General features: G+C 50.0%; 1 protein-coding gene across 40 annotated transcripts in view; it reads left to right on the top strand.

Annotated features, from left to right (window-relative positions):
- Celf4 (CUGBP Elav-like family member 4) overlaps window positions 1–14,500 on the top strand; it is a 210,086-nt gene extending 195,586 nt beyond the window's left edge. For 11 of the 40 annotated variants that reach the window (XM_037197022.1, XM_037197017.1, XM_028867123.2 and 8 more), the window contains exons 11-15: window positions 817–900; window positions 4,615–4,693; window positions 4,970–5,141; window positions 10,261–10,345; window positions 12,376–14,500. In XM_037197022.1, coding sequence (XP_037052917.1) covers window positions 817–900; window positions 4,615–4,693; window positions 4,970–5,141; window positions 10,261–10,314 — 389 coding nt within the window. In that variant the 3' untranslated portion in view covers window positions 10,315–10,345; window positions 12,376–14,500. Of the gene's footprint in view, window positions 1–816; window positions 961–4,614; window positions 4,694–4,969; window positions 5,142–10,260; window positions 10,346–12,375 lie in introns of those variants that run through there. The other 29 variants (XM_028867146.2, XM_028867145.2, XM_028867144.2 and 26 more) reach the window with 5 other exon arrangements.
- Window positions 14,501–16,000: the final 1,500 nt, after the last annotated feature.

Here is a 16,000-nt window from a genome sequence, read left to right as displayed (position 1 = left end):
AAAAGCCAGAAGAAATCCCAGAGAGATGGAGTTGGGAGAGAGGATCTAGAGGAGTATAACTTAGATTGGTCCTCAGGGGGTGACTTCTGCCCCGAAGGGGGTCCTGCCTTGCTGGGGACCATCAAGAGGGTACGTTCAGCTGGCACCCACTAGCAAGAACATGGCATGGTTGGAGCCAACAGGGTGAGGGGAAGGCCCCCAAAGTTTGGGAGGTGAAAAGGAAGCACATCTGCCGCTGGTTCCCAGTGTGCCACCCACTGGCGGAGGTTCTGGGGGGGGGGGCTGCCAGGGACAGGAGAGGTCAGCGGCTTAGCAGGTGGCTTTGGTGGGCAAGGAAATCTCCAGGCTCTGGGCCAGTGGTGGAGAGGTAATCAGAAGGAGGGAGGAAGACAGGGGGAAAGGCAAAGGAGCGTCCAGAGTTAGTTATTTGTCCCCCAGACCCCGAACTCCTTCCTCAGCACCTCATTTCCAGGGACACAGCTGATCAGGCCTTGGCATATTCACCCTCGTTTGCTCATTGACTCTGCCTGCCCTTCCAGCCCCAGAGCTATTGATCCTTTTCTGAAAGACCACCGAGGCACAGGCAGGTCCAGTGACTTGCCCAAGGCCAAGTAGAGATTGGCGCTCACACTTGGGGCTTGGTACGCTCTCCCGTTTGGGGGAGTTGCTCCTGGATCTTGAAAGAGCCTCTGCCTCCTAGCCCTGCCCCTCCCTCCCTCCCTGCTGCACTGCCTAGCTCACTCACCTTTCCTCTGTCTCTCTCTCCTCCCACCCTGCCGTTCCCTCCTCCCTGCCCACCCCCTCCCCTCACTGCAGGGCCCGAGGGCTGTAACCTGCTCATCTACCATCTGCCCCAGGAGTTTGGGGACGCTGAGCTGATGCAGATGTTCCTCCCTTTCGGTAATGTCATCTCCTCGAAAGTGTTTGTGGATCGGGCGACTAACCAAAGTAAATGCTTTGGTGGGTAAAGATAACAAACCATTCAGCTTCACCTAGGATGGGGGCTGCTCCCACCGACTCCTCCTGCTCCTTCACACTGTCCCAGGTGCTCCTGGGCCCAGCCTCCATCTCCCAGTCCTTTTCTTCTGTTCTGCTCTTCCTCTGGCTTCTCAGCTTTCCCTACCCACGCTCCCTTGGCTCCCACCTCCCAGTCCCAGAAATCCCTTTCTAGACCCAAAGCCCAGTTACAGCCACCAAGAAAGGGAAGGGGTCACTGTGGGTGGGGGTGGGAGTATATACCATGTAGAGCCAGACTCATCTTCCCAACGACCTCTCATGCTCAGAGAGTCCAGTTTGAGCCCTAGGGTGGATGATCCAGGGGGCAGTCGGCCCAAGGAGGCCCTACCTACCTGCCCCTTAGCCTCTCTCCATCTCTCTGCCCATCCACCTTTCCTCTGCCTGCCCCGTTCCTTGCTCCTCTCCTGCCATGCAGGGACCCCACCCCTACACCCACTTCAGGCCACCAGAGTGGGCATTGTTGAGGAGCCAGGAGGAGACTGCCCTCAGGAAGTCTAAGTTCTGAGCGCACCAGAAGCCACAGCTACTTAGCAGCAGTGAGCTATGCCCAGCACCAAGCAATGAAGCAATAAGGCAAGCAGGAGGAGGCTAGAATGAGCATCTGGCTGGAATGAAAGGGGAAAAAGGACAGGAAATGAGGCTTCGAGGGATGAGAGGGCTCACAGTACTAGAGAGGGAGGTCTGCACTAGACTTCTGCCATTCTGTGAGGCGTCTTTGGCTGGCCACATTTTGTTTGTTCTATAAATTTGGTACCTTTATCCAGAAAGGTCCAGATCACATGGGATCCTCTCTCATGCTTACACATCTTTCAATTCCTTCTTGATCCATCTCTCTCCTTTTCATTTACCCTCATCAGAGCATCCTTCGAGGGCAATTATCTACTCATGAGTCCGCAAGGAATAAGAGTATAGAACCCACAGGGTGCCATACACGGAGCCAGAGCTGAGTCTGCCAAACCTTCATGGTGACCCTCAGGTTCTGGGTGTATGAGTGGGAGCCTGTGCTGGCCAGGGAACTTAGGGATAGGCAGGGGCAAGGGAGAGCACTAGAAAGCATTAAGTATTGAAGAGTTTCCAGTATGGGATCACAAAAAACTTGGGATTCAGGGTGTGTCCCCCAGGAGAGTCAAGATCTTGGCACCATGGTGCCCTCCCCTCTGGCAGCGAGCACAGGAAACTCCTGTGATTTTTCTCCAACCACATAGAGTTGCCCCGGCATCTCATTTCTCCTTGGCTATGAAAAACAAAGAGAAAAAAAAAAAAAAAAAAAACAAAAGCAGATAGCTGTGCCTCTCCCTACCTGCCTGGCATGTCTCTTTATGAATTAAGATGATGTGTGTAAAACCAAACCGGAAGTCAGTTCCCTTTGGGCTTTCCTTTGCAAATGTCATTTCCGCCACAAACCTTACGTGAAGAACACCACTAGGAGCCTCCAGCCACAACACGTCTGCCTTATTGTCTGCCCCTCTGGACACAACCCAGTTTTCAAGTCATTTCCCCAGTGTCTACCCCCAAAATACTGCCTAGTCCCTTAGAACACGTGTGCTCTCCAGGACCAAGATTTCTTTTCTTTTCTTTTTTTTTTGGGGGGGGGGACCCTGTCTGTACACCTCTACTCAGTTTCTTCTGTTCTCAGACGTCTTTCTATCTAGCCCTCTGCTCCCCCTTACGCTGCTTGGGTCCCCTGGCTCACTGCTACGGAAATGCCTCCTCCCCTTCTCTAGAGACCTTTACTGCCAGACCTCCAGTGATTGCTCGTGGGCAAGTCATTGACTGCTCTGAGCCTCAGTGCCCTTGTTCGTGAAGTAGGGGTGCAGCAGGTGTCCCTAAAGGAGCCTGTGAGGGTCTATGAGATGGCCAAGACAGAGACTTGGCTAGAACAGACCTTCTGTAAGGGCCACAGTCCCCTTTCTTATGAAAAGTGTGCGGCTGTGATCGTGGTCCTGGGCTCACATGCACCCCTCAGAGGCTGTGTAACCTGTCAGTACGGCTTCCAGGACTCCACAAGGAAAGGATAGCACAGATGCCCCAGCTTGGAAGGAATGCATCCTACCTCTGAGGCTTTTCAGTGTTTGGGAGGCAGGAACTTCTTGAGGGCAGGGTAGGAGGTCCTCTGGCAAAGGAAAGCAGTAAACATGGGGTGCAGTGCTCAGAGCCCAGTCTTGCAGATGCGCCAGTGGCTAGTTACTTGATGAAACTCGATGGGGAGGGCCTGTTCCCCTGAGCTCAGAAACACTCGCAGATCCTTGGCTCCCAGAAAGCAGTTGCCTTTCCAGCAAGCTGGGCTGCTGCTTTTCTGCAAATGTCCACCAAGTGGCCATCCCTCCTTTTGGCTTCCCCCCAGACGGCTCTGAGGTCCTCCCTCTTCTCTCAGCTTTGCCCTTCTTTCTCCACAAAGAGCCACCAAACCTGAGTGTCCCACTAGAGTGGGGGCCAGAGGTGCCCATGTCGGAGTGGAGAATGAGTGCAGTCAGGTAGGGGGGCAGAGGCTTGGCTTCGCTCCCTTCCTTCGTTAGTTTGGGGGGACCACAGTGAAAACAGACTTAGACTTCCAAAAGCCACTCTAGTCTGCTGAGCACCTGACTTTAGTCATCAGACACGCAGGTCAGAGGAAGATGGCTGGAGGGAATGCGGAATGGAGGCTGATGGCCACCTGATCTGGTGTACATGTTGATGCTGGTTTTGTTGCTCTGAGCCTGACTTTATCACTTATGCATGCACACGTGCACACGTGAGACACATGCCACCCTTCCCTTCATCTTTCATGACACATGGCTGCATGAATAAACTGAGCAAGGCAAAGAGGAAAAGAGAAGAGCCAGATGTAGACAGTGTCTGGGAGAGAGTGGGAAGGGAAAAGCAGTGGGCAGGAAGGTGAGAGAGAAAAGGTCAGGAAAGCAAGGGTCTAGATATATATCTCAGGATGAAGTCAGTTCAGGCCCAAGGCACACAGCAAACATCCAGGAAAGCAGCTACTTTGCATGCTTTCTGGCCCCACAATGCTTTAAAAAAAAAAAAAAGCCTATCTCACAGCCATCTGGAGACAACAACCATGTTCTGTGTATAACCTGGCCATCTCAGCCAAGCTGGGCTTCATGTGTTTCATAGGACCTATGTCCGTTTTTTTACAGAAGATAACCCTCTGGAACAGAATTAAACAAAGCTCTGGAGGGTTTTCTGGAGTGTTTGTGGCATACTTTCACTTAATGCCCCTTATTCTGGTCCCTAGCGGCTTGGCCCAGTGGACCACAGAAACCCCTTTCTTACAGGCCAGATAGGGAACTGAGTACAAGGTGTCTATATGAGGAAATGCGTTCAGAGGCGACTTCCAGACCTAAGCCACAGTCTGGCCTATCTGCGGGTGTTGGTCACAAGTGAAACACAGAGCAGAACAGTAGTGGAAGGCGCTCCTCATCCCTAGGAAAGGCTGGTGCAGGACAAGTCACATGGTGTGTGCTTAGCCAGCGAGCTTCCCACAGCGGTGAGGGCTGCGCACAGCCCCAGGGGTGAAGCGGGGTTGGGGGGGGGTGACCGGGCGGTGGAGTGGCTTCCCCGACGTTCCTCCCTCCCGGCCCTCGCACTCCTCTCTCTCCCCAGGCCGGCACCCCGTGCCCTCCCGCTGCCAGGCCCCCTCCTGTCAGGGAGGACAGTGTGCAATAAGCTCCTCCGCCCGCAGGTGTGTCCGCCCTCTCCCGCGGGAGGAGAGGGCCGAGGTGGCGGGCCGGCCGGGGTGGGGGCGGGCGGGCGCCGCCGGCGTCACCGGGAGCCGAGGAGCAGCTGAGCCCGGGCCGGGGCGCCAGGCCGGGAGGGGCCTGCGGGCGGAGGGGCGGGGCTGAGGCCGGGCCGGGCCGGGGGCGGAGCCTCGAGCCCCGCCCCTCCCCTGCCCTCCTGCCCGCAGCGGCCCCGGGCGGCCCCGTGGAAACCCAGGCCCTGGTCCCTCGTGTCTCGCCAGGCTTCGTGAGCTTCGACAACCCGGCCAGCGCGCAGACCGCCATCCAGGCCATGAACGGCTTCCAGATAGGCATGAAGAGGCTCAAGGTGCAGCTGAAGCGGCCCAAAGACGCCAATCGCCCGTACTGAGCGCCGGCGGGAGCGTCCCCCGGGGGAGACCAGGACTCGCACAGGTAACCAGGGGTGGCAGGGCCTAGGGACGGGAGGTTTGGATGGACCCGTCGCCTCCTCGGGCCTTCCTGCGCCCCGCCCTCACCTGTGCCTTGGACCCGATGCGCCTTGATCAACCTGCACCTGGCTCAAGGCCTACATCATAGGCATAGGACTAAGGTCATCCTGGCAGAATCCCCTCTGCTTTCCAGCCACGAGGGGCAGAAGCAAGGAACCTCTGAGAAGGTGAGCAGAGCCTTGGGCCTGCGCCTTCAGGCTCCCATTGTGGTCCTGTTAGACAGGGACCCTAGATGGGCAGATAGCAAGCTCAGGCCCAACAGTGAGAAAGACCCTCGGGTTTAGCCTTCTCCCAGACTCCTGGCTCTTGCATGCCCAGGTTTGCTGGCAGCTTGCTCCTTGACTACTCTACCCTGTAGCTGCCCTAGCTCAGCCAGGACAGGAGGGTCAGGGATTTTTCAAAGGAACTTTAGCAAGAAACACAGCAAGAGGACACACACAGCTGAGGCCGGGAGGGTGCAATGTTGGGAGAGGGAACCCTGCCTGGCAGCTAGAGGCAGTTTAGCCAGTCCTTTTTGGGTTAAGTGTTCTCCTGGGCAGAGCAGATTACTGGGAAAGGAATGGAGGGAATGCTCCAGGCTATCAAGTCCACCTCTATCAGTTCCCTTGATGCTACCCACCCCAGTAATCCCCAGCTTAGTCACAGACCAGAGATGAAGGCCACATTTGGCCTCTTCTGGCTCAGGTTGTTCCACCCACCCCTCCCCCCTTTTAATCAGCAGCACTGTGCCTCAGGCACTGTGTTGGGTACATGGGGAAGTTGGAGATAGATTGCCTAGTATTGGTAGGTATGGGAATGGTAGCTGAACTGAAGTAATATAGTCAGAATTGTCAGGCCAGCCTGAGTTGGTATTGGAGCAGATGAGAAGGTGATGGAGGGAGCATCTGGGGACGAGTGGTCTTCCTTTGGGGTGAGATCAGGGGCAGCATGTCTAAGGAGCAGGCAGGGGCTGGGGGTGTTGCAGGGAGGGCTGAGAGGTGGGAGAGACCCTGCAGGCCACTGTGTGGACTTGGCCCTCCTCTGAAGTGGGAAGGAAGGGATGTTGGGGAGCTGTTGGAGGAGCTGGGGTAGCCTGCTGCTATGTTGATGCTAGGCTGTAAGGGCTGCAGCTAAGATCAGCTGTATTGACCTTAGTCCAGGGCAGGGCAGACAGTGTGAATGCTTAGATATAATTTGAAGGTAGAGCCAAAGATGCTACTCCTGACACATTAGAAGGTGTGGAAAGGGGAGACACTCGCAATTCTTCCCTAGTGATAGAAGAACGGAGTCTGTAAGAAAGATTAGGTATGTGGGAGTTAAAACGTTTAAGTGGAGGTTCAGGGTCAGGAGTGTGGGAGGGAGTCTCCAGATTCCCAGTCTCTCCTGTCATGTCACGCTTCCCTGCAGGGGGTACAGGCACCAGCAGAAGATCCTTCTGCAACAGCTGTAGCAGGGGACCCTTTCTCTCGGGGTCAATGTTAGCCAACACTCTGTCAGCCTAAGAGAGCAAAGCTGAGTCAGGGCTCCTCACTCGCAGCCCTGCCAGTGTCTGCCTTACACGTACATGAGGCATGTTAGTTTACAGAATCTGAGCACCATTTTGTGCTGGGCATTAGACCTGGCGCTGAAGATCTAGAGATGAGTGGGTTGCATCACAGAGTAATGCACACACAGGCACGAGATGCAGCCAGCAGGTGGGTGTGCTCCCAGAGAGGAACGACTGGGTCACGAAGCTCTTTCTGGAGAGAGTACTTTAAGATGCATGCCAGGCTTCTGTTTCCTCCCTAATGAAGCCATGATTTTTTGAAGTTGATCAGAGGATTTGCAGAAGCCTGTGGGTATTTTTGCTAGCAGCTTCTGTCCTACCCTTATGGCCTAAGCAAGGCTAGAACCTCTAAGTCAGAAATTCCTAGATGAAGAGTGGGAAAAGGCAAGTGTGCTGTGTGGGACGTGAAGGAAGAAGTGGACCATAGGGTGGATAGATCCAGCTGGCACTCAGACTTGGGAGGAGCTCTTCCACCAGTAAATACAAAGGCCATGACGATGACCACCACAGACTTTCATATGCCAGGCATCGCTCTGACAGGTAACAGTTGGTAACATGGAGCTACCAGCTGTGACTCCCTATCAGGGGGGAAGTACCAGGATTCCTACTCCACAAGTGAGCACAGAGGGATTAAGTGACTTGCCATCAGCCAGTGAGCAATGGAGCCAAAATTTGAAGCCAGGAGGATAGAGAACTACTGCCCTCATCACAGCTCTGCTACCCACAGCACCTTGAACTTCAGAAAGCAAGCTATATGGCTCTTTGGAACCAGCCGTCTGATTGCCTCCTCCCTAGGATACACGGTCTTAAGCTGTGATGGGACATAACTCCTATGATCAAGTTGCCTTTTAGTTTTCATTCAGATAGTATTTAGCGACTTTGCAACCAAGAGCATGGAAGCTGTAGGAGGAGGGTTCTCTGGGAAGGTGGAGCTAGTCAAGGCAGTTGAGGGAACAGCACACACAGAGGCCACTCAAAGAGTGTACTGTCATAAGTCAGTGGACGGTGTTTATAAATGGTGAGGTGTAAGCTGGAGCTATTCGTGGTTAGGACAAGGAAGCCTGAGTTGAGGCTTGAGGGAGCAGGTAAAGCTGGGAGCAGCTAGGTGGTGAGGAGGTGACTCGGGCTAGGTGGTCACTCTGTAGTAGTAAGATGAGATGTACAAGCAGGCTTGGTGGTCCAAGGCCAAGTCAGAGCCGCTGAGAGACATGTCTGGGGAAGAGCGATTCAAGCAAGGTAGCTGGGCAACATGGCTAGGTTTGGTTCCACAAACTGAGGCCCCAATAGGGTGGGGTCGAGGTTGGGGACAGCAGGGCTCTCCTCCCTTGCTGGTTTCCTGTCTCCATTGGCTATTTGGGCCTGGTGTGTGCCCGACCTGTGCAAGGCTGGACTATAGCTTGATGTCTGGGTCATCTGTGGCTAGAGTCAAGCTATTTTAGATGGTGTATCTGAATTGGTCCTAACTGGACCAATTCACCAACTTGGTGAACCAGAACATTACAGACTTGATCTTAGTTTGACCTATGCTGGTCAGGACCCAATTACCACCTCCAGGCCTGTGCTCTGTGAGGTACCCCTCCTTGGGGGATGGATACATGAGAGACTGTACTGTGTGTCTGTGGCCTAGTGTAGGAGAGATGAGGCTTGTATAAGAGAGTTCCCTGATGGAGTTTTGAGAAGAGCAGCTGTATATATTCAGGTCTGAGTCCACATGAGCAGCTGTATATATTCAGGTCTGAGTCCACATGTAAAAGACAGTGTCTGGCACCAAGGGACAGCTGGACTGAAGCTAGGGAGAAAGGAAGAGCAGACTCTTAGGGAGCTTGGGCTGTAGAACCAGCGTATCTTCTCACTGCAGTTTTCAGAGCTGACACCCGATGGCAATGTACTCCTTAGTTCTTATGCCAAAAGGACCCTCTAACCAGGCAGCCCAGCAGAGAGAGCTTCTGTGAGGGGTTGGAAATGCAGAAGAGGGTGGCAATCAGGATGTAGTGGGCACGTGAAAGCAAGGTCTGATGCTGGAAAAGCAAAGAACCCAGCGTGAGTTGACAGCCAGGGTGGCTGGGGAGTGCTCTAAGGAAGGTTGAGCTGGAGGCCATGTGTGGGCCCAGCTGCTTGGCAAATGGAGTTTATCTACAGCAACATTGGGAGAGTCTAGGCTTCCCTTCTACTTTTAAGCAAACCAAGACAGAGATTGGAAGTATAGTGCACAGGGGCTGGTGGGTGGAAGACCCTGGAGACAAACTGAGAATGTGCAGGTCTTGGCACAGGGCTGCGTGCTACAGAGAAACAGGGAGCAGGGAGCAAGCTCACAGCTAACCTCAGGAGGGGAGTTGGAGCAGGAACCCTAGATACAGGGTATCCCAGAAGTGAGCAACGTGAAAGCAGTTTTTCTTAACCCGGGGGTTCTAGCTAGGGAGATGGGACAGCCTGGAAAGCTGCCGGTGATAGTGTGGAGAAGGCAAGGGGCAGAAGAATGGAGGAAGGGTCCACAGAGCCAAGGAACGAGCAACAAGGGGCAAGGGCAGCACATTGCCTTCTGCAGCCCCGCGCTGCAGCTCTCTACAGGCCCCTTTCTCAGGCCAGAGCTGCAGGCCTCTCTGAAGCCTTCCCAGCACAGGAGCAACCTTGGCTTGGGCAGCTGGTGAGCAAGTCAGAGTAGGAGGTGCTCACGAAAGAATGGGCAGTGCTCAGGATGTAACAGGGCATCAGGGATTTTGATATCATTTACTCTACACCTCTAAACCAAAGACGTTGGTTTGCCAGAGCAAAGAAAGAAGGGTAGAGGTGGACCAGGACACCCTTTCCGAGGGTGGGGCTCCTCAGGTGGGAGGGTGCTGCCTAGGTGGACTACACAGGTGGCAGAGTGCCTCGGGAGACTCAGCTGTCCCAGGTGCACAGCCTCTCAGGGCACACTGGCTCCCCTGCAGGCCCTCAGGTGAGGAGAGCTCGACACGTGGGGGAGAAAGAACCGAAGGTGTTAACAGAGCTTGCTCCCTGACACCTGCTTGCTGGCTACGGTGGTGTGAGGGGCTGATTTTTTTTTTCTGGCCCCCTCACCAAACTGCCTGTACCCCTTCCTCTTCCCGACGCATGATGGGTGCCCTTAGGGGCCCCGTGTTAGGTTCTGCTCCTGCTCACAGTGTGCCATGTGTCTGCATAAGTAGCTGTGTGTGTATATGTGTGTGTTGATGTGCTCACCTTGTCCGTCTGCTGGCTTCTTCCATCCTCTGAGTTCCCTTCGGTTCCCCTATGATTTGAATGCTGTTTTCTCATCCAAGCTTTTAGACTGATGCTGTGGTCTGGTGCTGTATAAATATTTTTTTTTCCTTTTCCTTTTGTTTTAACTTCTTCCTCCCCCTTCTTTTACCCTCAGCCCTCTCCCTGCCCCTCCCCCTCTCTAATCCCGCTCGCCCTACCCCTCCCTACCCTCTCCCCACACTCTCTTGTCCCCCCTCTCTCTCTCTCCATATATAAATATATATATATAAATCTTTTCTTCTTTTGTCATTCGACCAAATTCCAACAACCCAACCAGGGCCAGTCAAATCCACCACAGTCTCGCGCTGAGCTAGGATTAAAGTTCACGTAATGACATGAAAGTGGAGAAAAGTCCCCCATCCGTAAGTTCACATCAACTCGAAGTTCACAGTGTGACATGATGGCGTCATGTAACAAGGCCAAGAATCGGTTGCATGACACTTGCCGTCAAGTTTCGTGGAGGTGCTGTGATTGGAGCGTTTTTTTTCCTTGGATGTCGTACCCGTGGATGATTGGCCAGTCATGATCACACGTGCATTCTCTTAACCCTTGTGCTGCCACGGTCTCTTTTGTTGTGCTCTTTTTCGTTTTTTCGTTCTCGGTGCTTGCAGTGGTTTTATTTTCTGTTGTTTGGTTTTTCTTGTTCAGCGTTTTTTTTTTTTTTAAATGCTTCTCTAGATGTCACATAGAGAAAGAAAAAAAAAAAACCAAAATGAAAGAACAAAACAAAACAAAAAAATTAGTAAAACTAAAAGACAAATTCCTCAATTATCAAACATGGGATCGTTTAACTGTATAAACCATTCTTTTTTTTTCTTAAAAATAAGGAAAACATCTTAAAATATTTCTGCGTGGTTGATTTACTTGCACTTGAAAATATTGTGATTTTATTTTTTTCTAGAAATTTGGGGGCCTTTTTCAATTGACACTTTCCTAGGTTTGGTCTTTTTCGAGCTAGTCTATTTTAAATCTCACCTTAAAAGGAAATATCAAAACCAAAATATCTATAGTAACAAAATGATAAAGAAAAAAAAATTCTAAGCCAAAAAGCTAGAGTCCAAAACCAGAGTCTCTGAGAGAGAGCCTGGTAAAAATTGTAAGGTTTGTATTGTAGCCACTGCTGCTAAATTGAATGTGGGGAGGGCGGGGTGGGGGGGGTCACGGGAGGGCATTTTTGGTTGGTCTGGAAGAAACAGTAGCAACAAAAGCAAAATGCAACTTTTTATTTACAACTGAAAAAGGGTCCTTGACAAGTGTTTTTTAATTTTATTATTATTTTCTTTGGTGTTGTAATTGTTTAGACTGCTGTGTACGGTTTGCTGTTTGTTGAATCAACAGTGTGAAAACCTGCCAGCATGGATTGATACACGCATGACCTGTCCCTCCAGTGGGGGCTTTGCAGTTATAATTTTCTTGATGTAACCAGTCACCCCCATGTATAAGTGGAAGCTGCTTGCTAGAATGGAGATGAGTCTCATTTGTTAATTCACAATGATTAAGCATTCGCCTTCTGGTTCTAGTCAGATCATGATTTTTTTTTTCCTTAAAAGCAAAACAAAACAAAAACCACCATTGGAAACAGAATCCAAGAACTGTTTCAGCTAATTTGTTTAAGTTTGATAATTAAATCTATTTTGACATTTTTTAGGTTCTCCTGTCCAATCCCTGGAAGTTCTGACTTTCCTCTAAATTCCCTGGCATGTATGAGAAAGTATTGTGTATGTGCATATGTGTGTGCACAAATGCATTCACACACACATATCCATGTATATACACATATGTGCAGGTGAATATATTCTACACATATATCCAGATATACATATATATACACGCAGCCTCGCAAATAGTTACTGACCTTGGGGAAGGAGTCGTTGGTTAGAAACTGGGCAAGGATTTGGCAAAATTTGAGAAGCAGCTCACTCTGTCTTCCTTGTTTTCCTCAAGCTGGGGGGGGGGGTTGGTCTGGCCTGCCACAATTCTGCTGTCTTGTTTGCTAGGCTTCTGTATACATATGGTATCTGGGCTAGGTCCCTTGGGACAAGTCTAATTCCAAATTTATATCCCACCGTCCCAAATTCTTCCCTTAGATCTAGCAGTCCCTCAATCCAGAACCCTTCTTAAGGAAGCCAAATCAAGAATTCTCTTCCAACTCTAAGTCCCAGCTCTAACCATCATCACTAGACTGCCCAGTGGTTTCTCAGTCTGAATCTAGAAGAATGAATTTCTTTTGGCTGTATCATGATCATGACTAATTCTCATACTGGTCTCTCTTCCTTCCCACCCACCATCCCCCAGAAATCCCATCTTCCCCAAAGGCAGGATCCTATTGGTGTTTGGATGCATTCTGTGTTTTCACACTTGGCTTAATCAGCCCTGATTTTCTTCATTTTAGGGCAGGATGCTGAACGGGCTACATTAAAAACAAACCTCTTTCTCTCTCTATTTATAAATGAGAACTGTTGGATGACACCTTTGACATATCAGCCAATACCAATCAAGCTGAAGACTCCAGACACTCTGTGTGACTGTAACATTTCTTCAAGGAAAGTATATCGTCTATGGAGTGCAGAGGGCACGTGTTTGGGGAAAAATACACACGACATAAAGATGACGACGACGAAGAAAAATGAGACAAAACAAACAAACAAAACCCCGCAACTTTAAAACAAAATAACGTGAGCCCAGATGGGGAAGCTGAAGGGCTGGGCACTAGGAGGAGACACTGCAGCTGCCCACCGATCCTGGGGCTTTTCCAGCCCGCGGGCGCCTGAAGCAGGCAGGGGCAAGCGTGCAGCAGCGGGGGCCTGGTCCCCAGCAGGCGGCTGGGGGGCCGCCACTGAGCATCTCTGTCATTCCTTTAGCTATTTAGGGACCAAAGGACCAAACTTTTTATTGCAGATGTGTAGCTCTGTCAATTAGAGGTGGAATGGAGACCAAACTCCTTCCTGCCTCCTTGGCTGTTCTTGAAACAGCTTAGAGCGATTCTATGAAAAAATGTAATAAAAAATAATAAAAAAAAAAAACAAAAAAATTAAAAAATGAAAAAAAAACAGGAAAAAATATTGCTTCAACGCTTTTAAAACAGCAAGATACTAGTTCTTTGATACTTCGAGAGGCGCTTTGATTACCCCCATTGAAGTCTCTGAAACTTTCCTATGGTTTTCTGTATTATATGTCCGGATGGAGCTGTTAAGATAAACACACTGGTGGATATTTGGGGAAAGCAACAAAGATATTAAATCATTAACCATGAAGAGTGAGAACACAAGGGGAACCAGGGGACTTCGAAGGCAAGGTAATTGTTGTGAAAAGTCTGTAAATGCTTCTAACTCTTCCCCCTCTTAAAATCATAATAGTTGTACAGAATTTTAAAAGGAAAAGTTTAAAATACCTATATCATAGAAGAAAAAAAATTAGAGGAAAGCAAAAAAATAAAAAATAAAAAAAGGAAAAAAAAAACCTTATAGAAGTTAGCGTTATGCTAAAATCCCAGATGTTGTAGGACTGTACTTCTGTAGAGTTTAGACTGAGCATCGATCCCGTCTCCCCGCGAGTGCTGTCGGACTGGGTCCCCAAGGGCCAGGCCGGACTGTCCAGACCTGCGGGCTCCAGCCGGAAGCGCCCCTCCGCAAGGAAGCGTCTCTCCGGAAGCGTCCTGCCGCCTCTCGCTTCGCCCGCCCGCCCGGGAGCCGCGCGCGTGCGCGCTCTCTCCGCCCTCCTCACCTCTGCTTCACACGCCTTCTGTGCTTGTTCGGAGACTTTCCAGGTCAGGGAGAACTGGGAACTTTTCATCTTCAAACAACTAGACAACACACACACACACAAAACCTTAAACAAGAGAGAGAAAAACAAACAATCTTTGAAGAATTTCTGAAACTGTTTACAAGGAATTTTGAAAAACAGGGATGTTTAAATGATGCCGGCTCTGTTTTTCTGTAAATAAATTTGCATATTTTGTAGGACTTTTAATTGTAATGATAGAGAAAAACAAGGAAAACTATTTAATGAAAGCACGATATTTATCTTTGGTAAATGACTTTAGAGCAGTTAAAGACATTGCTTAAAAAAACTCAGAATCAGAAAAAACACTGAATTATTTAAGAACACATATATTTTAAAGTATAACATATTTATTATAATTTATTTGCACCCTTGGGAAGACTTGCTGTGCATTCTGCCTCAAGAACTTCTCATTGATGTCCATCTGGAGGCCAGAGGGGTCTCGGAACTACCATTTTTTTTTCCTTTAGAACGACGAAATTCTGGTTGTTCTCAGGCCTCCTCCCTTTTCTTTCTGTCTGTTATGTTGTTGTTTTACTTCATTTAGTTTTCTTTTTCTTTCTCTTGACTCCTCCTTTTAGGATGTCCAGATGTTGTAAAAAAAAAAAAAAATCAGCTGCAGTTCAGTACAACTGCTCTTTTCACACTGACTCCCGAAAACTCCTTGTAACCTTCTGTAACTATTGGATGACGCTTTCTCCAGCTTAGCCCTAAATAAAGCACAGTTTAAAAAAAAACAACAACAACTCAAAAGAGTTCTTACTGCTCTGTGCCTCTCAGGTTCTTTCCAGTTGTGTTTCAAGGTGTCAAGGTCTGTCCAGGACCTTTCTTTTCCTGGGATCTGCCATACAGGTCCTCACTGTGACCCCAGCAGTGTGTGGGAACAATAAAAGGCAGGCCTGTTCATCCGAAGAAAACTTCAACTGTTATATTTGAGAAAGTCTCCATTGCAAATCCATGGTTTGGGCTTCCTGGGGGAGAATGGTCACAGTGCCTAGGCATAAACATCACGGTCCTCATTTCCCCTTGACCAATGGAAAGCCGACCTGTCTGACCTGAGGATGGACTTAGAGTCTGCCAAGGTGATGTTATGTCTCCAGTGAGGGGAGGGACACAATCCCAACTTGGCCACAGAGCCTTTTGCTCTAGACCCTGCACCTGCAAGGACAGTTTGCCTGGATGGAGAAAACAGGAGCATGGATGATGCCCTTGGAGTTCATGTCCTGGGGAGAGTGTATAGGGAGATGAGCTGGAGTTCCACTCTGGGAACCCTCTTTTGAGTGCTGTCTGCCCACACTTAGACATAGAATGTCTTGGATGCCTTGGGAGCAGGTGAGTAATGTCCTAAATGGGAAAGGACAAGAAACAGGGTTTACTGGAGACCAGGAGTGGGACTCCTGAGTGATAGCTTGGACAGAGGAATGCCAGCCACGTTTTTCTCAGGTCCTTCATGAAAAGTACTTTCTCAGTGCTCTTACCCCTTTCTCGCCTAGTTCTCAGCATTCAACCCTGAACTCTGGTCTAGGGATGAACAGGATCCAAGAGTTCATCACAATTCATAGTTAGGGGTAGGGAAGTTGTATAGTTGAAGTTCTGCAGGAGGGAAATTGAGCCTTGGGGAGCAGGAGGCCATCCATCATTTTGGAGTGTGGGGCATTGCTTCACTCCTGCTTGGCTTCTCCAAAGAGGGGTGGCAAGGGCGGTGATAAGAAGAGCTGCAGAGAACTCTCTGGCACCCATGGACCACCACCCCTTTTCCCACATCTCCTACTGGTGCCAAGGCCCCGTCCCATGTGTCTCATTCAGTTCCCAGAAGTGTCACCTAAAGACCTCATGTATCAGCAAACATGGACAGGGATTTAAAGCTGTGACTCCACTGTGGGATGGTTCTATGAGAGAGTAGACTACTATCCCTAAATTAATTCCCATGCCCAGGTCTTCCAACAGGATCTGAACTCAAGAGAAAGCCAGCTCTGCCCATCCCAGGAAGTCAGACTTCTTGGAAGAGTTACCTTCCAGTAGCTGCATGTCTGAGATTGTAATACCCCTGTGAGGGGTAGAACAGTATTTTCTAAAACATTCTCTGGGCAATGAGAGAGGGTTTATAGGTTTTGAGGCTTGAACTATGTTAAACTATGGTTTCTGTAGGATATTAAGAACCTAAATACATCATACCAGCTAGAGAGAGTCAACTTCAGCTCCCGGTCACTCTCAGGCCCGAGGGCACTTACCACACC

This window comes from Peromyscus leucopus, chromosome 19 (genome assembly GCF_004664715.2).
Source record: "Peromyscus leucopus breed LL Stock chromosome 19, UCI_PerLeu_2.1, whole genome shotgun sequence".
Lineage (NCBI taxonomy): Eukaryota > Metazoa > Chordata > Mammalia > Rodentia > Cricetidae > Peromyscus > Peromyscus leucopus.
The sequence above is the reverse complement of the archived record's forward strand: the minus strand, read 5'-3'. Positions and strand labels throughout refer to the sequence as shown.